Source organism: Pseudorasbora parva, chromosome 18, assembly GCF_024679245.1.
Source record: "Pseudorasbora parva isolate DD20220531a chromosome 18, ASM2467924v1, whole genome shotgun sequence".
Classification (NCBI taxonomy): Eukaryota; Metazoa; Chordata; class Actinopteri; order Cypriniformes; family Gobionidae; genus Pseudorasbora; species Pseudorasbora parva.
Window position 1 is genome coordinate 4647120 of NC_090189.1, and position 24621 is coordinate 4671740.

The window sequence follows — 24621 nt, forward strand, 5'->3', positions numbered from 1 at the left end:
TGTGTAGTGCGTGTACATTTGTTTAGCTGGCCACTATATGTGTAACTTTATGTTTGTGTATTGTAAAAGCACTCCAAACAACAATACACAAAGAGGGGGGAAATATGTTGAACTAAACAAGCGCGCTTCTTCATTCAAATGCGCTACTATTCCGTGTCTTTCTATGTAAACACTAACTTAACTTGCCGTGCAAAACCAGTCCGCTTACTGTCTACACAAACCACGCGTAAACACACAAACACACGTGCACAACTGCACTTCCCACATGTACACTGTAAGACTGAAAAAACTAGCATATGCCGAAATGTCTGAATGAAGAACAAGGACTCTCTGAGAAAATAAAGGAAATTAACATCTGAACTGTCCCTCACACACCACTGGAGACGCAAGTCTCACCTCACTATCAGCTAATCTACATCTTTCCCTATATACCCCGTCTCCCCCAATTCCTTCCCTGTCTCATGCTGAGATCACCTGAAAATACACACAAAATCTCTATATTACAATGTCAATCCACACGATACAGTATTATATGTGTTTGATATCGTTTGAAATGTCTCAGTGCGACTGGTACAAATATCTCAACTCCACAGAAGTTAACCAAAAGATAATCAATGTTTTAAGAGTTTAAAGATATCTTTCCTTGGTGTATGGTGGGTGTGGCTTTCAGCCATTTGGCCTTTGCATCAATACAAGTCTTGATCAATGCAAACTCCCATTGTGAACTTGTGTTTACATTTGAAAGAGTTTGTGCATTTGTTTCTGGGTATTTAAGGAAATGTTGCAAACAGCTCAGGGCTTGACACTTTAAACCGGTCAGCCCGTAATGCTGGATGTCTCAAGATAGCCAGCATTATGTAGTTTTCAGAAGTCAGGTATACATTTCATTCTTTACTTCAGAGTATTTGATGTTATATATGGATTACCTTTGAATTGACTATGTAATTGGCTTTATACATTTACCTGACTGTTAAATAAATTGTTACACTTTTGATTGATTCTGACTTGCTCTGGAATTATTCAGGTTGGGTATAATTTCAACAATGGGTTAAACGGAATAATTAAATGTGTAGTTAAACTATTAAAAATGAATGACCAAATAACCAATTGGCATTCTAACCCAAATTCTAAATTATCATTAAATGGAGTCAGATAACGAGGAATTGGAATAAAATCCCCTTTTCCCCGCTGAAAAGACGAACGCGCAACGACCTTCACCCGCCGATCGTTAGCCTCCATTGGGACGATTTGGGCGGCCTTACATACACCTTACCTTCAAAGACAAAAATACGACGATATAATTCAAGTATAAATATGTAAATAACACAAGCCGCTAAGCATATTATATAGTTAGTGTATAACTTGTACCACATAGAGACGTCCTGCTCTAGTCGTTTTTGCTGCTGCTCCTGTTCAACTGCAGCCTCTGGGTCTGATTCCGGATCATAGATGTATGGCTGTATCTGATTAAAAGCCATATTTTTATTTTGAATAAAGTTTTTCCCGCTGTTAGGGATGACACAGCTTTACGACGCACTCGACTCAACACAATAGCAGCGGCGTGCACACGTCATTATTTAGCTCCGCTCACACGACACGCCCCCACCCGCTCTGCTTTTTTCGGAAAGACTCGGAACAGCGCATCTTTCTTATATAATTATTAAAAAAATAAAGACTTTTCGGAGATATGCAGGATGCAATGCTACTCTATAGGTACTCAAGATTGACATGACACTGACTGAAACTGAGTGTTTCACCCCCCCTTTAAGCAAAATAATCTGCCAATGGAGTAAGAAAAATTATCTTATTTTCTGTTTGAATTAAGATTATTTTTCTTACCCCACTGGCAGATTATTTGTCTTATTTTAAGCAAAAACTCTCTTAGTTTTGAGTTATTGGTTCCCAAAACAAGACAATTACTTTTGCTTGATATTTTTTATTTATATTTTGGCAAGAAACAAGACAAAAATACTAAGTAAGAAAAGCATTTTTTGCAGTGTGAGTGTATCGTTTGACGTCGTATTTTACTCTCCATGTCCGATTGAGAAAGACGTTTTGCAAAGGTCGCAAAAACCTCTCTCGGTTTCCACCTCAACACCTTTCAGTCACAAATATTCATTTCCCCAGTCTTCTTGTACCCACTCCTTCTCTTTTTAATTGATGAGTGCGGTGCCTAAAGACTCCATTTTTCGAATAGGAAAGTGCCCATCAAAAACTTCCAAGTGTGTCTGGTATGCACATGCGTGCGCTGTCATGACAACAACGAAAAAGTTGACAACAGCAGTTCATCTGAGGGGTGTGTGTGGCAACAGTAGCGTGCTGAACTGTCAAGTAATGTTGGTTTGGCTGCCTGAGGCACGAGGATATAGAGCGACCAATTTTTTTTTAAAACAAGCTTTAATTATGCGTGAGCTTCTCAATTTGCGGGCCGCATGAATTTGGCTTCAAACGCTGTGCGCACACGCGCTACACGGGATGGGGGGGGAGGGGGGTGGTCACCCTACTTTTGATTGTAATAAGAGCGTCATTTGCTCCCATTCATAAAAAACTCATCTGTGGTCGTCTTGAAGACTCGCGACAAAAACATCCCTCAGGCCTTTTAGTTCAAATGTGTGCAAATGTTGAGAAATGTTGATAGATTCTCATGTTTGAGTCAAATTTCTATACAGAGAAATATTATTTATTCAATCTTTACCCAAAATCCGCAGATGCATCATTAGGAGCGCTGTTATACTCTGATGTGCAGTGTTTTCAATTCATACTGGCAGCCTGAGGGCGCCAGAGACCTGTGCTGTGCGCATTCAGTCCATATATGGAACTCATGAAGAAGAGACAAAGAGTGACATTGAACTCCCTGACATAAACAAACATATCTTACAAAGATCGCTATAACATGCAGATAGACACGTTTGAAGACAATAAACACACAATCGTGACAATATATGGTTTGTCTGTGTTCTTTATGCCATGTTGGGTGTTTTCATAATATATTATACTTATAATGCAATGCTTTTTGAAAGATTTTATCAGTGTATTTTCTGTATGTAAAACACTTGACTTATGAAGTGATATGAAGCAAGTTTGGAATAAAACATGATTTTAATCATGTAGTGATGTACCTGCCACTAGGGCTGCATGATATTGGAAAAAAATTATATTGCGATATTTTTCCCCAACGATATATATTGCGATATTAAGAGCCATCAATCCAGGCTAAAGTCAATAATTAAAGTCAAAGAAATGTTGGAAAGTATGTGCAAACATGAAACTAAACCTCCAGTAGGTGGCAGCAGGTGACCGTCTTAATGAGCGAGTCACTGAGTCATTCATTCAAACGATTCATTCAAACACTGAATCGTTCACACTTGTTGCTATGAGTGAGACGGTTAAGGGTCTGCTGTGAACGATTTTCACTGCTGAAATAGAACAAAAACACTAAATATTGCATCTAAAATGTAAGTGACTAAATGTTAATTAGTTGTTTATGGAGCTGTCATATGAAATCAGCGTCACAGTCGTGACGGTATTCAGGAAAACGCTCAAGTGTTGTAATTTCTCCTCGAGAGGCTGCACGAGCGTCAACAGCGCAACCTTATTATCATCAGTTCATTATATATTATCATCCACTATCAATCGCCACTTACACTAAATTAATGCACAAACATTCTTGCATTTTGGCGATTCGCTAATTATTTTATGTTTTAATCCAGCTCTTGTCCGTCAGGCAAGTAAAATTCTTTCACTTGTCCCTTCAAAAAATACACTTGTCCCGGACAAGCGTTATTGTCGAGCCCTGCTTTGTATTCGTCGTAAAGATCATCTTTGTGGTGCCGTTTTAAGTGATCAGACAAATTGGTGGGGTTTTCTTGTTTTGTGGCCACAAGACACTCAATGCAAAGTACCTCTTTTTGTTCAACATCCTCCTTTATGTAGCCGAAATAGTCCCAAAAAGATGATTTCTGGAACTTTTTTTTGTTGCGGCAGATCCTCTTCATGGCGCATTTTAGCAGTGAATGTTTGGCCGTGAGGGGTGACGGGTGAGCAGCGGCTCAGAGAACCAATCACTGTGCAGGCTCGTGGAACGTGCATGTCACTCAAGCAACAAACTCGTGTTTACTGTGTGCTACCGTCCGTTCTCTTAAAGTCCCAGTACTAAATGAGCAGAACAGAGGGCGTGACTTGTTTCCCCCTCTCTGTGACCTGATTGGATATCCACAACTTTCCTGCAAGTTTAGTGGGCATCGCCATGACACTCGATACTTCCTTCATTCTCTACACAGTCGCGGGCAGCAGACTGTTGGTTGGATGGGCGTGTTTAATGATGGCATGTCGAAGCCCAAGCCGTCAAACAGGCGTCATCAAAAAAGGCCTACCAATGTAGGGGGGGTGGAGCATTTTCAGATTTTGATTAAAGATTCTGAAGCCAAATAATTTTTTGATGCGGATTGACTTGCACGCATGGATTGTTCACCACAAAACTAGCAATTTGCGCTTGCAAAGTAAATATGGTCAATTTTGATTTCATGAGGACTTTAATACACCATGGTCTACTACCCTTCACATCGCATGTTCCGGCGATGTGCGCGTGTGCGATAGTCACATCGCGATGTCGATGTTAAAACAGAATATCGTTCAGCCCTACCTGCCACTGAGCAAATACCTTTTTTATTTTATTTTATTTTATGTAAAACTACTGAAATGTGTATTTGTAAGAAAGGCATTTGATAGTCTCTCAGAGAAGGCGAAGTGAGAAGTTTGATAAAATAAATGAGGTTTAAATATAACAGTTTGAATAGAGAGTTGTCAGGAATTACAATGCAGACAAAGGAATAGTAATTAGAGCCATAACCAGGCCGCAGAGGTGTGAATTTGTGCTGGGGAGACAAACTGAATGGGGCATTTTGCAATGTTAAACAATAGAGGCAATACACTGAAAGAAAGCTTAAAAGAGATGGCAATTAACATTTTAAAATAAAATTGCATGATCACATGATTGTAAAACATATTCAGATTCGAAATATTACAGTCAGACTTGTGGCTTTAGCTGTAGTGCATGTCTAGATTGCTAAAAGGCCAACTTCAACTTTATTTTCATAAAGATATTTCATACAAATACATTTCTAATAACTTTACAAAACTTTGAAGCTTATTATAGCTATTTTTGATTATGATAATAATTACATTATATTTAATAAATAATTATATTTATATTCATAAACTGCCAAGTGTCTGCTTTTAAATGAGACCATACTTATTCTTTTAGTGCAAATGATTCATGAACTGTATCTGTTTTAGCCATTTCTTTAGGCTACCACTTCTTAGGAAGTGGGGGTGCTGCCTCCTCATTAAAGAGAAAGAAGGAAAACACCAACCTATTTGTTCCTCTGTCTCTTCATCTTTTATTCTGCAGGGTTCTTCCTCAATCTCCATCTTTACAATAGTATGTCTGTAGTTTCTCCTGGAGTAATTCCTCCTGCTTGCTTCTTCTCCTCCTGTGGGAAGATGGGAATATTCCCAGCATTTAAACTCTCATGAACGGCTGTGGGAGCGGCTTCACTGACTGAAGGTGTGAATTGTGGTCGCTGTTGCTCATTTAGCAGATGATCATCACACTTACAATCACTCGCAATTATCCAGCTTTAACGGTTTTACTCAAACATGTTTAGCAACACAGCTCTTACATTTAAATATGATTTACATGCGTTATAAAAATGTTTACCTGGTTTCCCTACATAAAATTAAAACAACTCATAATCTTCACAAACTGTAATAATGTGGGGGGAAAAGGCAGTAGCGAGTTTACGTTTCTCGAGCGTAATGAACAACCTCGGTCGGTTCATTTCTGAGTGATTCACTAAATGAACCGATTCGTGTAGTCGTTTGGATATATTTCTCCTTTATAAATGATAAATGAATGTACTCACAGTGCGAAAGCATCAGATTTAGAGCAGAATGAACGGCTGTGTTCCACTCATGTTTATGTTCCTTTCCTCCATAGATATATACATAATAAAGGCCTTTATTATTATACATCTATGCTTCCCTCGCTCACTTCTCTTCTTCTCTAGACTCGATATGTGTCGTTGCTTCGGTCGCTCGAGCGCCTCCACTGGCGGAACAGTTGCTCATTCAAAGCTTAATGTCTAATAAAGAAGTTAGACACTCACCAATTGTCTGTTGGTTGGTTGTTTCTTTCACTCATTGTAATGTATAGCTAATTGTAAATGAACTGTATATATTGTGATGTATAGCTAGTTGTAAATTAACTGACTAGTAGCATTTTAAAGTAAAAAATCTAAATTAGTAAAGGACATTTTCTAATTGGGTAAACAATACGTGTATGATCGAAATTACTTTAATTTGTTATTAAAACCTACAACCTAAAATATAAGCAAAATTTGCTGGGATACTCAAACATTTAAGTATCACCCACTATAAATGTTTTATGTAATATTGCTCAAAATTCAGAGTGAAAATGCTTAAAAAGAGGTATGCAAAAATTATGCACTATATAAAAAATTATGTATTTTTAGTGCAGAATATGGAAAGAAGAGTGAAGATAAAAACAGCACAACAGGTGTAAATAAAGAACAAAATATGAGTGGAAAATTGACCCCATAAATGTTTTCTTGGTTGTCTTGTATCCGCTTGTTAAGTCGTGACGTAAGGAACATAGTTTCTGGGTCCAAGTCTCAACTCGTTTCACTTGAAAATGCCATTGACGGCTGTTTTATGAGCCCTATTCATATTAAACTTCAAGTATTTTAAAAAGTAAAAACATTTTAAATACTTACAGTCTACACAACAGTGTCTGTCTGTGCTCTCAGTGTCACATACATTAATATCTTAACGATTTATAAAATATAAATCACAGTCTGACCATCTGAAAAAAGTTGAGGAAGAGTTGTCTGGAATTCAACTCTTAATAACATGTAACTTTTGCAGAATGTAAAACTCATGTCAGAACGTCCAACAATGAAACACACCCAATCAATAGTTTATCATCCAGTCAACAAGCCAGACAACAAAAATATGAATTGCCCACATTTGCAACAGTGTGCTCATTTTGGAGACAAAAAGAAACAAATACAACCATTGTACCATGAAAAATGTAACCATGTTAATATAGGATGAATTCAGGTTGATTGGGACAATTTTTCCAAGTCATCTCAATGGTAAAAAAAAGTGTCTCAAAAACATTGAAATCACTTTTTTCTGACAACAAAACTTTCCCTTTACCGTGACGCATTACCTGTTTTCCGCCCGTGGAGGCGCTCGAGCAGCGACACACATCCGAGTCTAGAGAAGAAGAGAAGTGAGTGAGGGAAGGAACATAAACACGAGAAGTGGACCACAGCCGTTCATTCTGCTCTAAATCTGATGCTTTCACACTGTGAGTACATTCATTTATCATTTATTAAGAGAAACCTAAATACAATTGACTGAACGAGTAGATAATTTGGTAAATCACTCAGAAATGAATCGAAATGAACCGGCTGATGATCATTACGCTTGAGAAACGTAAACTCGTTACTACTGACTGGTTTTTAGTGATGGGCAGACCGAGGCTTCGTGAAGCACTGAAACAGTTGAAGCAAATGTGCCGAAGCTTCGAAACAACACCCGACACCCGTCTCCACGACGCCATCTAGTGGACACTTGCGTGTATTGCTCTGAAAGTGATCTACTATGTAAAAAACGTTTTTAACATCGGTCTGACAACTACTTGGTTTTGTAACCTGTAGCCTCCTCATTGTAAATAAATTTAGTTTTTTTTGTCATGAAAAATTAAGATTATTAAAAGAAATAAAGCCACAATGTGTTATTTGTTACATAACATTTTTATTCAAAAAAATATGAATTGCTCTGCTGTTGAAGGACTTGATTGATTTTTTTTTTTTTTACATATAATTTCCAGCCTTTGGAAAAAATGATTAAAAACTATTTTTTCAAATAATTTTATAATCAAGTAGCCTACACACAAGTGAGGAAAAATTACTGAAAATTAAGTTAATGGATCATGCATTCTGGGTCAATATACAATACACACATCTCACTTTATGTAGTGTTTCCAAATGGAAATGCTCCCACACCAGATGTAGTACGAGATTTTTGATAAAAAAGCATTGTCATTTCATCATTGCAATATTTTAGAGAGGCATACATTTTTAAGCTTTGATAATTGCAAACGTTTTAAGTAGCCTACACTTGTTTAGTATACAAAATATTAGGCTACATAATCTTGCTCCCCCTCCACTGCATGGCTTTTTTCAAAGACTTGACAGTGGAGGTGGTACACGGGCCCCTTTCAATAAGAGAATGTCCTACATTCAACATCTTTAAAACTCTCTTAAAACAGTGGCTTCTTGAAACCAGAGGTGTACTCATATTTAACTGTCATACATTTATCAATAGTATGTACACTTACACTGTAAATCTAAATGTAGTATAGAGGTGAATGAACAATGTCTTGCCATTTGTGTATTTTTTATTTTATTTTTTAGGTGAATGTGAATGATGTTGAATGATTGTTGGCTGTCTTTGTTATTTTTATGTTATCTGCAGGGACTGCAGACGAAAAATAGTTATTTTTACTAATTCTGGCATATTTACATTGTGAATTTTTATAGCCTACAACAATGTTCATGAATATGCTTGGTCTATTAAATAAACGAATAAAATAGAAATATATATTACCTATGGATATATATCTAGGATATATCTTCTATATATCTATATAATTCTATATATTTTATAATTCTAAGTTAGCCTATGTGAATGTGTTACTATGCACAATATATCTCACTTAGGCTTTATCACAATCTCTCTCCTCTCACAAAACCCATGAGGTGAAGATGGATTAACTTCATTTTTAAACTGTGGGGAATGAGGTTCATTCAGATGTGTGACTGTGTGGTTTGTTCCCGCCCCTTTTAATCAAAGCCGTTTCGACAGGCGCACCTGATGAAACACTTCAGCGCTTCGTTTAGCGGTAGTCACGTGACATGGGTGTGTCGAATCACAGCTCGGAGCAGTGTTTCGAAACATCTGCGCTTCGGGATCTCGACACAGCGTCGAAACGACAGGTTCGCGTCAGCCATCCCTACTGGTTTTCAAATTACAGTTTGTGAAGATTACGAGTTGTGTTTACATTTTATTTCACGATTAATTAAAACCTGGCAAACAGAGTTTTTAATTCATGTAAATCATATCTAAAGTAAGAGCAACATCCAAATCAGCTGGAGGAGTTGAATTGTTTCTAAACAGCTGTTTGATCAAAACACTTAAAGCTGGATAACTGAGAGTGATTGTAAGTGTGATGATCATCTGCTAAATGAGCAACAGCGACCACAATTCACACCTTCAGTTAGTGAAGCCGCTCCCACAGCCGTTCATGAGAGTTTAAAGGGTTAGTTCACCCAAGAATGAAAAATATTTAAATAATCACTCACCCTCATGTCGTTGGACACCTGTAAGACCTTCGTTCATCTTCAGAACACAAATGAAGATATTTTTATTGAAAGCTGAGAAAGGCTTCAGAAAGGCCTCCATTGGGATTCAGTACATTTCGACTGACCCACTCACAAGACCCATAAAGGCACTAAAGACGTCATTACAAAGTCTATCTCACTACAGTGGCTGTACAATAGTTATACAATGCGTCAAAGTTATTGTGCACACAAAAATCAAAATAATGACTTTATCCACCAAGTTATTGACGTGAACTCAACGCACGCGCAAGAATATGACACGGCTCCACCGTTCGAATGCATGCCCCAGAAGAGGAGCGCCGTTATCGCGTTCCAGGTGAGTTTATGTCAGAGACCCACACGGAAGACAATATCTTGGCAGATAAAGTCATTATTTAGATTTTTTTTTGCACAATAAAACTATTCTCGTCACTTCGTAAAATTATTGTACAGCCACAGCAGTGAGATGGACTTTGTAACGACGTCTTTAGTGCCTTTTATGGGTCTTGTGAGTGGGAATGTACTGAATGCCAATGGAGGCCTTTCTGAAGCCTTTCTCAGCTTTCAACAAAAATATCTTCGTGTTCCGAAGATGAACAAAGGTGTTACAGGTGTCCAAAGACATGAGGGTGAGTGAGTAATTAAATAATTTTCATTTTTGGACTAACCCTTTAAAATGCTGGGAATATTCTCATCTTCCACAGGAGAAGAAGAAGCAAGCAGGAGGAATTACTCCAGGAGAAACTACAGACATACTATTGTAAAGATGGAGATTGAGGAAGAACCCTGCAGAATAAAAGATGAAGAGACAGAGGAACAAATAGGTTGGTGTTTTCCTTCATTCTCCTATAGTCCCCCTATCAAGCTTTTCAAGGTTCCTAATGTTGTTTTGGAGTCTCCTACTTACATGCATCAAATGTCAAAAAACACTTTAATTCTGTCATAATACCGTATACATTGCACATCAACACACTTTCAATCCTTCTCAAACACGTAAGAGACAAACTTTCATGTCTCAGTCTCATTCTGTCAAGGTAAATCTCACGCGAAAAAAAATCTCATTATTTTAATGTGTAATAGCATGGTTTACCCATGAGTATTGCACATAGATTGAATTACAGGTCATAACTGCTTGCTTATTTTGGGGTTTTGCATTTGAATACATATTTAGAAATGATCAAACTAGATTTTTTTTAAATGTGAAATTTAAGATAGTTAATAACTTGGATCCTAATATTTTCATAATGATGCCCGTACAAGCACACACAAGTGAATTTGAATGCAAGCAAATACTGAATTTAACCCAAGAAAAGTTTAAAATAGTGCTAAAAAAGGCAAAGTGCTTTCAAAAAAATGTTTCACTTATATATACAGTAGGCTATATAAATATGATTTGATACTAAATCAAGATAATTTCCCAGCATAACATTGCCCAAAGCATCACAGCCTCTGCCAGCTTGCCTTCTTCCCATAGTGCATCCTGGCGCCATGTGTTCCCCAGCTCTGCGACGCACATGCACCTGGCCATCCACGTGATGTAAAAGAAAATGTGATTTGCCAAAATCTGGCCACCTTCCATTGCTCTGTGTTCTGGTGTCCAGTTCTGATGCTCACATTTGCACCTGAATAGCATAATCTTTTATTAATAATAATATTTTTCCATCTTCCCACAGGAAAAACTACAGACATACTACAGTCCCTGACAAAAGTCTTGTCGCTTGTGTACAAATTGACCTAAATTGCCGCAGAAATATATTTTACAAGAAATGGCTCATTTTAATCCCACCAGCTTTTGTGATAATGTTTCAGTGAAAAACTAAACTTTCAAAAAGTATTCTAATATTCACAGCTTGGTAAAGCCCATTGAGTCAATTTTTGCAAAGACATAAGTGTTGTCACCTTGTCATATGAGCTTCATCTGTGACTAATAATGGATCAATTAGGTCTCAAGTGTGTATAAAAAGAACCCCAGTACACTAGACCTTTACATCAACTGCAACTAGACCTCTGCAAACATGCCTAAGATTCACCCTGAGACTAAAGTTTTGATTATCAAGAGCCTGAAGACCAGATCCACTGCTGATGTGGCAGACACCTTCAATGTGTCTCAGCGTCAAGTACAGAGGATAAAAAAAAGATTTGAAGAGACTGGAGACGTTTTTGACAAGCCCAGGTCAGGCAGACCCCGCAAGACAACTGCTCGAGAGGACCGTTTGTTGGCTCGAAAATCCAAGGCCAGCCAATTTTCCACTACAGCAGAGCTCCACGAGACCTGGTCACCTGAAGTCCCTGTGTCAACCAGAACAGTTTATCGGATTCGGTCTCGAAATGGCCTCCATGGTCGAATCAGTGCCCAGAAGCCAGCACTAAACAAAAGACAATTGGAAAACCGTGTGGCATTTGCCAAGGCCCACAGCCTGCTAAAAGGATGGACGCAGGAAAAGTGGCAGAAGGTGGATTTTTCAGATGAATCTTCCGTTGAATTACACCACAGTCGCCGCAAATATTGCAGGAGACCTACTGGAGCCAGAATGGATCCGAGATTCACCCAGAAAACAGTGAAGTTTGGTGGCGGAGAAATCATGGTCTGGGGTTACATCCAGTATGGGGGTGTGCGAGAGATCTGCAGGGTGGAAGGCAACATCAATAGTCTAAAATACCAAGAAATCTTAGCTACCTTTTATATTCCCAACCATAAAAGAGGCCAAATTCTGCAGCAGGACGGTGCTCCATCGCATACTTCCATCTCCACATCAAAGTTCCTCAAGGCGAAGAAGATCGAGATGCTCCAGGATTGGCCAGCCCAGTCACCAGACATGAACATCATTGAGCATATGTGGGGTAGGATGAAAGAGGACGCATGGAAGACGAAACCAAAGAATATTGATGAACTCTGGGAGGCATGCAAGACTGCTTTCTTAGCTATTCCTGATGACTTCATCAATAAATTGTATGAATCCATGCCAAACCGCATGGATGCAGTCCTTCAAGCTCATGGAAGTCATACAAGATTTTAAATTTGGATCTCACAGCACCACAACTTAATTTGCTGACATATTTTTGTATTTGCAGTAAATTTGTTCAATTTCTGTATAGGCGACAAAACTTTTGTCTTGCCAAAATTTGGGATGCGTTTTAATATTAATTAATAATAGCATTAATTTAACTAATTTAATTTATTTACTGGTGTTGGTACTGGCTATCATATTTCATTTTGTTTCTAACCTATTCTACTTTAATTGAATTTTAATTTTAGATCCTGTGGATGTGAATGTTTTGAAACACGAGTTTCCAAGACCTAATTTCACAAATGAGGATGTAAACATCATTTCAGAGACTGAAGAGAATTTCACACAAGAAGATGGAAAAACTGAATTCAAAGGATCTTTCATCTGCTCTGAGTGTGGAAAAAGTTTCACAGATAAATCAAACCTTAAGAGACACATGAGGATTCACACTGGAGAAAAACCTTTCACATGCTCTCAGTGTGGAAATTGTTTTACATATAAAGGTGCTCTCAATGATCATCTGCGACGTCACTCTGGAGTTAAGTCATTCAGCTGTGATCAGTGTGAGAAAACATTTGTTTTTTCATCAAACTTAAGAGAACACCTTAAAGTTCATACTGGTCTGAAGCCTCATGTTTGTGCTTTCTGTGGAAAGAATTTCTCACTACTGAGGTATTTAAAAGATCATGAGAGTATTCATACTGGTGTGAGACCTTATGTGTGTTTTGACTGTGGAAGGAGATACATTACATCGGGTGCCTTAAAAACACATCAGAGAACGCATACTGGAGAGAAACCGCACAAGTGTTCATACTGTGGAAGGTGTTTTGCTCGGTCAGACTACTTGAAAGTTCATGAGAGAGTTCATACTGGAGAGAAACCGTACCAGTGCGTTTCATGTGGGAAGAGTTTTGTCCATTCATCTAGTCTACAGACTCATAAGAAAAAGCGTTGCCCGAAGGTGTCTAAATAAAGAAAAGTTCATGTTCAGATCCAGCACAAATAGCTTGATATTCTGATAAATTAAAAGATGGAATTTCTTGCACCATAGCGACATCATCTGACAGTTAATTTGTTAAAATTACATAACAGTATGATCAGGGCAGGACTTAGGGTGGTGGGGGCCCCTGGGCTTGAGTCACTTTCGGGCCCTACCTTCTATACATTACTTTAAATAGAACAAAATAATCCACAATTCTGGATAAATTGAGAATAAAATAGAGATCACGATTCTGAACAAACAACTAAACAAAATAACAATTTATGTTTATTGTTGAAGTCTATAAAAATGTTTAATTAATCTGAATTATTTATTTTAAAAAAACTTGGGTTTGAATGAATGATTCAATTCCTCAATCAAATACAATTGTTTCGTAGATGAATCACCATTTTTGAACGAATCTCCTGAATGAACGATTCAATGACAAATGTTTTTTTTAAGTAATTTGTCTCCATCTAGTGGCGTAATAATATAATCGATCTAATCGTTATTTAAAGTGCAAAGCTAATTTCAAAAGGTGACTGGTACAGTACACAGTGTTGTTACATGTAAAAAAAAAAAAATACAAGAAAAAAGAACGTGATAATTTATTTATATGACCACTGACTGAAACTTGAAAAAGTTTTTTCCAATAAATAAATAATGATTAAAAAAGTTCAAAGTGATCATGTGTTTATTGCAATGCACAAATGTCTTGGTCAGAATGAGAATAAAACACTTATTTACCTGGAAACCATATTGCAAAACAAATACCTTTTAAGGTTGCAATCATAACAAATTATTTGTATTACATATAAATTGCTACATCTTGTATAAATCTTTAAAAAAAAACTCTTCTTGGTAAGTGCTGACATTTTGTAAAGATTATATACATCTCCATATCGGATAGGCACTGTTAGGCTGACTTTGACCTACAGTCTGTCTACTACGTCACATAAATTACTATCTTAGAGTATAATATATAACAAAATTCTCATTACCATTGCATTTTAAAGATCATTAGATGTAATTTAGTACTCTAGCAAAAATACATGAACATGCCTAAGTTCAAATTTTGTAGTAGGCTAATATAAGATAGCAATTATAATATAGGAAGTGCCTTCAATTGCAAGAATATAGCAAAATAATTCATTAAACAAAGTGCAAGATAAATTGTGTGTGTGTGTGTGTGTGTGTGTGTGAGTAGTAATAGGGTTCACCTTATGACAAAAAGATTTATGGCTTTGACCTTTTGCCCCGATTGAACTTCCGGGGTCACGGTCATGGAGGGGTTTCCGGTATGATTTATGACGTGACCTTTTGACCTTCCGGGGGTTCATGGGGATTACGGGTATAATTTATGACATGCCCTTTGACCTTCCGGGGTTTATGGGGATTACCGGTATAATATATAATGTTTTGACAGATGGTTTTATCCTTTGAAGTGGGTATGATATATTTGTGACGGAAAGTTTTTATCCTTTGAAGAGGGTTATAATATATGATGTTTTGAAGTCGTTAATAATGATAATATATGGTGTTTTTTATCCTTTGAAGAGGGTATGATATATATTTGTGACGGAAAGTTTTATCCTTTGAAGTTCGGGCTATCAGGACCCTCCTCCTCCTCAAACCGTATTATCATGCTGTACTGTGAAAAAACTGTCAAGTGTATCTCTCACAAGCATTCTCTTCTTTTCAAATAATATAAACAAAAATCTACCCCGCAAAAGTTGAATGTTTATAAAATAGTTTAATAAAAACAATATTTAAAAAACTATTTCAGTTTTAAATAAAATGGAGTGACAAAAAATTGCAAATTGTATCAAAAAGTGTTTATAGATTCGAAGTAAAAAACACACTGCTTATAAAGCAATACAATGTATGAAACGGTTCACACAAAATCATTTAGAGATATTATTTAGCAATATTTAGACAGTCTGCATCTAACATTTCACATCTTTTAAAAACAAAGTTCCCATACCATGTAGGCATCCTATTTCCTGAATGTCTCCCGAAGCAGCCTCTCTTACCCATGGGCTGGGGTGTGTGGGTGTGTATTCCTGACACCTTGTTGTTTTTAATATCTATACCGCTTCAGATCTCGCCTAATATATGGCACTATTCGTCCCTTTTGTAACGCACCTCATCCGTGGGAGTTGGGCTATAGGGCCTCACAGGTCACGAAACGCATTAAATGTTTATAGAGTTGAAGAAAAAACACACTGCTTAGGAAGCAACGCAATGTATGAAACGGGTTCACAAAAATCATCTAGAGATATTATTTAGTAATATCATAATCATAATATTTAGAGAGTCTGCATCTAACTTTCCACATCTTTTAAAAAATAATTAAAAAATACATTAATTAATATAATTTATAAGCTGTTTTGCTCATGGGTCAAATTTTGATCAGGGGAATACCTGAAACGCACACGCACACAAACACGGTAATTGGTTCTATAAAATTAACTTTTCTCTATTTTAAATGAATAAAAACAAATGTTACTAAAATTATTTGAACACTTTTAGTTATAGTTTTAGCAAAATATAATAATAAATATAAAAATAAATAAATATAAATTAATTTAGTCTGTACTAATTTTCTTTCAAAGTATAATCTTTAAAATTTAAATGAGATCTAAATCCAATCTTTAAAGTTTAAATAAAGTCGTATCTTCTTTATCTACTTATGAGACAACCGTATAAGATCTGATGCCACATTGTAGGAATGATTTTCCTTAAATTCAACCTAAAGTATATTCTTACTAAAATCGTCTGTTCAAAAACTTTAGCTTGTTTAAAATGTAAAATCTTAGATCTTATTTCTACAAATATTCAAAGCAGGTCTTAAATTATTAACCTTGTATGAACCCATGCTATGAAACACATCGACAAAGTTTGTCATCTGTGGTCAAAGACACTGCATAAGTAACGTTTAATTTTACTCGTCTTATGTCTAAGCACGATCTTTAAATAATAACCGGTCATATCTTATACTACTACTATGGTAGCCGTGATCTAGGATTGTAAGTCGCATATGATTTTTATTTTCTTGCGTCTTCCAAACTGGTCTTCATCAGTGTGGAAACATACCCTTTACATAAAATATACTATCAGTTATCTACTCAAAATGCATAGAATTTTGAAAATGTAATGCTCATGTATGTTGTATGTTTTTGAGACAGTTTGTCTGTTCGACAGCATGAACAGACTTTGGAGAGAGCGGATGACGCTAGGAGGGAGATTGCCCTTTGACCCCAAAGATTTTGCAGGCTGTTAAAGACCCTGCAAGGTAGTCATTCATTTCAGTTGTTATTCACCAAAACAGCACAGAGTGAATCTTTAACATTTAAAATTGCGCATAAAAACCTTACAATTAAACTTACATGTAAAGATGGTACATGTCCCATGGATCTATATTTTACTTTTCTTAGTTCTACCCAAAGTTTCAATATCAATTAAACTCCTAGTTGACAATAATGTTTCCTGCAATGCACACAACTGTAAGATACACTACATATGTAAGATAGCAAAATAAAACACTGTATGACACTAGTTTAAAATTTGAAGAAAAAGTTTACCAAATGCATCTACATATCCGTTGTGTTCTGACACAAAGCCGTTAATTGGTACGTTTTGTTTTATAAAATGTACTTTTCCTATGTCTGCAAAGTTTCATGCTACTTTTACTAGCCTGATAAAAATGTAGTTAATACATTGTGAAACAAGACAATCACGCTACCAAATACATTTGATTTTAAGAAAAAGGGATGTTTTAAAATACAACTGAACCAGATTATTTTCTCTTTTGACACACTATTAGAAAAAATACTTTCTCTGTGATGTTGGAATAGGCCTAGGTCTTTTTAAAGTATCACATCAGGCATGTAACAATCATGCAGTGCAATGATCCAGATGAAGCTTCTTATCAAACAAAGACAATTATATTTATCTTTCACTTGTGAATATTTGTACGCTAGTATCACCCTTGCCATTTTTAATAGTCTTTACTATTGCCTAACGCATCCCAATCCAGCTAAATTATCATTTGTTTCACATGTTTATGTCTTTTTCCCTATATTATTTTTGGCTCAATTAAATCGATATCGATTAAAGTTTATCGTCATTGCATCTTCCCTATACGGATACAATCCAAACATGTTCTTTGTAGCAATTATGTGGGACACAAAACTCTGCGTAAATTCAAGAGGCCTAGAGGAAGAAAGCAGTGACATTGTATAAGAAAAAATGTCCGCTTTATTGCGATACGCATTTTTCCCCCATTGCCTATTCTTAGTCGTATGATCAAGATTACTGTTCACATTTTATTTGCCCCGGCGGTATTTGTTTTTAGGTAAAGATTCCTATCTGGTCGTTGTCAGTGCAAGTTTGTGCAAATCATTTTAAGCATTTTTATTAAATGTCTGACTAAACTTATTTGTTTTCTTTTGACAAACCTACATTTCAAACGATTCACCTCCAATGTTCCACAACCACAGGGAAAACATTTTGTTTTGCAACACTCCTGAAACCTAATCTTAGTGAATTTTTCCCACCTAGAACACAAAACTTTGTTCATACCAAACAAGTACGTTTTACCCATGTTGACTATTTAACTATTTTTTGTAGGTATCATGACATTTTAGAGGAATTACTAAAAGATTAAAACACCAGAATCACAATGTTTGTTGATGATGTGATTGTCATATTTAGTTAAATTTCAGATGACCGTTTTGTTTGTTGAAATTTTTGACAAAGGCTCTTCTTTGAGCACCATCAACATTATAGGAATAAATGAAAATTAAGAAATGACACGACAGTCTTTCTATTTGACCGTGTTTGACTAAAGTGATATTTCTTTTACTGTCACTACAGTCTCAGTCTCATCTACGATGAGGAATCACATGAACCGTCACCGTGAAAAGTAAGTCTGCTGTTCTACAGCTGAAACATATACGCCTGTTGCATTCATTAAAGTTTGCGCTTGTTAAACAAAGTTAGACTCCTCTTATAAAGGTTATAGACACATTTTGAACATTAGCCTTATACGCGTTTTATCCATGCACAAATCTCTATGTAATTCGAGAAGTACATTTACGAAAGTATCATTTTATAATCAATTTAGGAAAAAACATTCACAAGCAATTGTGAAAGTTTGTTATTTTGGATTTGTAAATAATGACTTTTACTACTCCACCAGATAGGCATGAGGTTTAGATGATTTTAAATGTGTGACCAAACTCTTCTTTTGACAAACCAACATTTCAAATTATGTAACGAATCGTTTCTTTCAACATCCCACTTGACATTAAAGATTGTGACGTGTCGTCAACTATCATCGACATCTGACCCTGACGTCCGACACATCGGTTGTAATAAACAAGATGTGCTAAAAATTCCATCTGATTTGTTAGTGCGATAATACCACATCAACATAACCTGTTCCTGTTTTTAGGTTCTAGGTCAATTCAAGCATAATCTTTATGCAACAATTAGTACGCATGCACAATTTACCACAAATGTTTACCGCGGATAAGATAAGAGACATTCAGCTATAATGAAATCATAATACAGAAATCCTTTCTTCTGATCTATTGTAAAAGTTTGTAAAGTAGATTTTTCCCTGCCAGTAGAGGACAGTTTTACATTTTGTTTCGAAGACTACACTTTGAGCAGAGTCAAACAGGCATAATACAGCATTAAAAAAATTAAACTATGTTATTTTAGGGGGTCTGTCTGCATAATGCGTCAACATGAATAGCGAGTCTTGATCTTTTTGAAATATTACGTTTACCATCCACAGAACAGGGGTTAGAAGCCGTGACATGATTAATCTCACTGAGTCTGTTAAAGCGGCTGGTGTTTTATGGCTATCGAAAGCACCACATTCTTGTTAGTCACATCAAAGCTACAGCCCCTACCTACATAATTTAGTAGGCCTATTTAAAGAAGTTAGGAAACGGTCTGCAACTCTAGCGTTACAATGACTACTGAAACATCTTTGGTGGGTGTAACACCGACAAGAAGTTCTGTTGAAACGGTAGAAAACCTTCCTTACGCACTACAGAAAAAACAGAGGATCCATTTGACCAAGTTTCTTCATGAAGATGAAGATTTTGTCAAACAGGAATTTCTGCTAGGTGACGTTTATATCGGGGGGTTTGTTTTTGACAAGACATCACACACGGTCAAACTCTACGCCATGGAATTTTTTGAAGAAGAACTTACATCGGAGACACCTTGTGTGCTTTTCTCCGCTAAAGACTGGTCATTTTTCTACAACCGTGTTTGGAGCGATCTTAATGGGGTTGCTAGTAAAACCTATTACATAAACGAATGGGATGGAGCGACGCCCAATGTGAGGTACAAGGTGACAAAGGACAGTAAGGAACCAAAGCCTGATGATTACGTACTCGTATCAACCTGCAGGAACAAGACGCTACATGAACAAAACCGCCTTAAGTTGCGTAAATGTTATGAGGAGGCTGAAATTCGAAATTCAAAGTATTGGCTTCAAAGCAGCAGTGATTCCGACTCTGATAATGACTTCCCAATTCCAGAGGACTACCCTTTCGAATGCTGTACAAAGAGTCTTGTCCTCTTGTGGAGTGACATGCCTATGCTGCACAGCACCTTTTCACTAATAGACATGTTCTTTAAGCTGAGTTATATGTTGAGTGATACTGAATGATCAATCAATCCATCAATCAGTATTGGCGTATTACATGGTTAAGTCCTTTGTATTGAAAATATTAATACGTTTCAGTAAAACCATGCAGTATTTTACCAATTACATTGTAATTGTAATGTTCCTTGTTTTGTGTTACTTGACATTATCTTAGTTTTTTTTGTTTATTGGAACCAATTTCAATCCCCTCTATGTTACAAACTTAATAATAATTCACTCAAATTGTAGAATATTGTTTAAAATTGTTTGTATTTTTTGAAAAACATTAAAATTATTATTGATGTGTTACATAAAATATGCGCATTGTGTTTTAATTTTTCTTGAGACAAATTAATATGACTATGTCAGTAAAAGTCTTTAACTGAAAATATCATCTTAGCATTATCTTAAAAGTCTGCACAAAAAGAAATTTCAAGACTATCTAATTTCTGTTTTGTTTTGTAAATCATAACTGGACTGCGTTACAATTATACACTTCTCTCTGGTGACATGTAGGACTTTTAACATGCGGGTACTTGTAGGACACAATCTGTAGGCGCATTTTCCAAAACTCGAATCACAATTCGCGCAACGACCTTCTGTTTTTACCACACATTAACACAATCCATGTTGGTTTCACACAATATCCAGTCATTTAAAATAATTCTAAAATGCATACATTTTCTGTTCATACATGCTTAGCCAATACCAAAAATCATGGTTTCTTCCGGTCTTATTTACAAATGCTTAAACAGTACGTCACAAATGAAGAGCTAATGGTCCAATCTTTAAATATAGTATAAAGCCTCTACTTCTGTAATAATACTGTTTGTAACAAGCTCAGACATTGTTCATAAAATAATCACAAATGATTGAACCTTTTATTTTTTAATAAACCGTTTCTGGACCTTGATACACTTAAGCTCTCTCCTAAAGTTGAAGAACAAGCTGCTCAAGCAAGCTCTTTGAAAAACAAGCTGCTTGGTTGACTTGTTTCTTTTTTTTTGTACTGTGAATGTTCATAGGCATTTATATGCCTTATTGACTTGCTTTTTTTAATTATTTACCCTGTGACATCTAAAATGTTCATTGTGTGCAACCTTTACACTTACATTTCTATTAGTTGCTTGTACTGCACATTATTTAATAATGAGGGTTGCCATCATTTGATAACTGTTTTGAAAAAATATTTTTACATTTTAAACATTTCAGAATTTTATTTCAGGTTTTTTGTTAGTTTAAAAGGCTTTCCAAGTGTTCTGATACTGAGATTACACTATCTATGCATATAACTGCTAGTTCCAATATCTGTTTAATATGTCATTGAACGCTGATGTTTATCATCACTCAAGCTGTTTAAACCTTTCAACTGATTTCAAGCATTATTATAACAGTAACATTTAATTAAATTTAAAACAATTACCGGCATATCATAAAACAAGTAAAATGTATTTAAAAGAGCAAATTATTTTAAGTAATTACATTAATTAAATGTAACTTGTCCTGTTAAGTTATATAAAGTATTTTTTACTTACAAGTCTGATGTAATTAATGTAATTACTTAAAATAATTTGCTCTTTTAAATACATTTTACTTGTTTTATGATATGCCGGTAATTGTTTTAAATTTAATTAAATGTTACTGTTATAATAATGCTTGAAATCAGTTGAAAGGTTTAAACAGCTTGAGTGATGATAAACATCAGCGTTCAATGACATATTAAACAGATATTGGAACTAGCAGTTATATGCATAGATAGTGTAATCTCAGTATCAGAACACTTGGAAAGCCTTTTAAACTAACAAAAAACCTGAAATAAAATTCTGAAATGTTTAAAATGTAAAAATATTTTTTCAAAACAGTTATCAAATGATGGCAACCCTCATTATTAAATAATGTGCAGTACAAGCAACTAATAGAAATGTAAGTGTAAAGGTTGCACACAATGAACATTTTAGATGTCACAGGGTAAATAATTAAAAAAAGCAAGTCAATAAGGCATATAAATGCCTATGAACATTCACAGTACAAAAAAAAAAGAAACAAGTCAACCAAGCAGCTTGTTTTTCAAAGAGCTTGCTTGAGCAGCTTGTTCTTCAACTTTAGGAGAGAGCTTAAGTGTATCAAGGTCCAGAAACGGTTTATTAAAAAATAAAAGGTTCAATCATTTGTGATTATTTTATGAACAATGTCTGAGCTTGTTACAAACAGTATTATTACAGAAGTAGAGGCTTTATACTATATTTAAAGATTGGACCATTAGCTCTTCATTTGTGACGTACTGTTTAAGCATTTGTAAATAAGACCGGAAGAAACCATGATTTTTGGTATTGGCTAAGCATGTATGAACAGAAAATGTATGCATTTTAGAATTATTTTAAATGACTGGATATTGTGTGAAACCAACATGGATTGTGTTAATGTGTGGTAAAAACAGAAGGTCGTTGCGCGAATTGTGATTCGAGTTTTGGAAAATGCGCCTACAGATTGTGTCCTACAAGTACCCGCATGTTAAAAGTCCTACATGTCACCAGAGAGAAGTGTATAATTGTAACGCAGTCCAGTTATGATTTACAAAACAAAACAGAAATTAGATAGTCTTGAAATTTCTTTTTGTGCAGACTTTTAAGATAATGCTAAGATGATATTTTCAGTTAAAGACTTTTACTGACATAGTCATATTAATTTGTCTCAAGAAAAATTAAAACACAATGCGCATATTTTATGTAACACATCAATAATAATTTTAATGTTTTTCAAAAAATACAAACAATTTTAAACAATATTCTACAATTTGAGTGAATTATTATTAAGTTTGTAACATAGAGGGGATTGAAATTGGTTCCAATAAACAAAAAAAACTAAGATAATGTCAAGTAACACAAAACAAGGAACATTACAATTACAATGTAATTGGTAAAATACTGCATGGTTTTACTGAAACGTATTAATATTTTCAATACAAAGGACTTAACCATGTAATACGCCAATACTGATTGATGGATTGATTGATCATTCAGTATCACTCAACATATAACTCAGCTTAAAGAACATGTCTATTAGTGAAAAGGTGCTGTGCAGCATAGGCATGTCACTCCACAAGAGGACAAGACTCTTTGTACAGCATTCGAAAGGGTAGTCCTCTGGAATTGGGAAGTCATTATCAGAGTCGGAATCACTGCTGCTTTGAAGCCAATACTTTGAATTTCGAATTTCAGCCTCCTCATAACATTTACGCAACTTAAGGCGGTTTTGTTCATGTAGCGTCTTGTTCCTGCAGGTTGATACGAGTACGTAATCATCAGGCTTTGGTTCCTTACTGTCCTTTGTCACCTTGTACCTCACATTGGGCGTCGCTCCATCCCATTCGTTTATGTAATAGGTTTTACTAGCAACCCCATTAAGATCGCTCCAAACACGGTTGTAGAAAAATGACCAGTCTTTAGCGGAGAAAAGCACACAAGGTGTCTCCGATGTAAGTTCTTCTTCAAAAAATTCCATGGCGTAGAGTTTGACCGTGTGTGATGTCTTGTCAAAAACAAACCCCCCGATATAAACGTCACCTAGCAGAAATTCCTGTTTGACAAAATCTTCATCTTCATGAAGAAACTTGGTCAAATGGATCCTCTGTTTTTTCTGTAGTGCGTAAGGAAGGTTTTCTACCGTTTCAACAGAACTTCTTGTCGGTGTTACACCCACCAAAGATGTTTCAGTAGTCATTGTAACGCTAGAGTTGCAGACCGTTTCCTAACTTCTTTAAATAGGCCTACTAAATTATGTAGGTAGGGGCTGTAGCTTTGATGTGACTAACAAGAATGTGGTGCTTTCGATAGCCATAAAACACCAGCCGCTTTAACAGACTCAGTGAGATTAATCATGTCACGGCTTCTAACCCCTGTTCTGTGGATGGTAAACGTAATATTTCAAAAAGATCAAGACTCGCTATTCATGTTGACGCATTATGCAGACAGACCCCCTAAAATAACATAGTTTAATTTTTTTAATGCTGTATTATGCCTGTTTGACTCTGCTCAAAGTGTAGTCTTCGAAACAAAATGTAAAACTGTCCTCTACTGGCAGGGAAAAATCTACTTTACAAACTTTTACAATAGATCAGAAGAAAGGATTTCTGTATTATGATTTCATTATAGCTGAATGTCTCTTATCTTATCCACGGTAAACATTTGTGGTAAATTGTGCATGCGTACTAATTGTTGCATAAAGATTATGCTTGAATTGACCTAGAACCTAAAAACAGGAACAGGTTATGTTGATGTGGTATTATCGCACTAACAAATCAGATGGAATTTTTAGCACATCTTGTTTATTACAACCGATGTGTCGGACGTCAGGGTCAGATGTCGATGATAGTTGACGACACGTCACAATCTTTAATGTCAAGTGGGATGTTGAAAGAAACGATTCGTTACATAATTTGAAATGTTGGTTTGTCAAAAGAAGAGTTTGGTCACACATTTAAAATCATCTAAACCT

General features: G+C 35.8%; 3 protein-coding genes across 4 annotated transcripts in view; 2 read left to right on the plus strand and 1 right to left on the minus strand.

Annotated features, from left to right (window-relative positions):
• Positions 1-24621, minus strand: part of LOC137046487 (gastrula zinc finger protein XlCGF57.1-like) — a 77953-nt gene that overhangs the window by 17673 nt on the left and 35659 nt on the right. Inside the window, exons 1-2 of one of the 2 annotated variants that reach the window (XM_067423736.1) lie at positions 5925-6079; positions 5373-5492 (exon numbers count right to left, since the gene is read on the minus strand). The exons of the other annotated variant lie outside the window; for it this stretch is intronic. Of the exons in view, the coding sequence (XP_067279837.1) occupies positions 5373-5430 (58 nt within the window). The 5' untranslated portion in view covers positions 5431-5492; positions 5925-6079. Of the gene's footprint in view, positions 1-5372; positions 5493-5924; positions 6080-24621 lie in introns of those variants that run through there. 2 annotated transcript variants of the gene reach the window in all.
• LOC137046500 (gastrula zinc finger protein XlCGF8.2DB-like) overlaps positions 7325-24621 on the plus strand; it is a 91143-nt gene continuing 73846 nt past the window's right edge. Inside the window, exon 1 of the mRNA XM_067423756.1 lies at positions 7325-7393. The gene's annotated coding sequence lies outside the window, so the exon portion shown is untranslated. The remainder of the gene's footprint in view (positions 7394-24621) is intronic.
• On the plus strand, positions 10528-14061 carry LOC137046478 (uncharacterized). Its single transcript, XM_067423724.1, has 2 exons — positions 10528-12311; positions 12727-14061. The coding sequence occupies exons 1-2, from the start codon at positions 11486-11488 to the stop codon at positions 13449-13451; spliced, it is 1551 nt and encodes a 516-aa protein (XP_067279825.1). The 5' UTR covers positions 10528-11485; the 3' UTR covers positions 13452-14061.

Bases quoted from the DNA above. Each gene is read 5' to 3' on its own strand.
- LOC137046478 (XM_067423724.1), top strand. From the start codon at position 11,486: ATGCCTAAGATTCACCCTGAGACTAAAGTTTTGATTATCAAGAGCCTG. The intron at 12,312-12,726 runs GTAGGATGAAAG...TTTTAATTTTAG, and splicing joins CATCATTGAGCATATGTGGG to ATCCTGTGGATGTGAATGTT.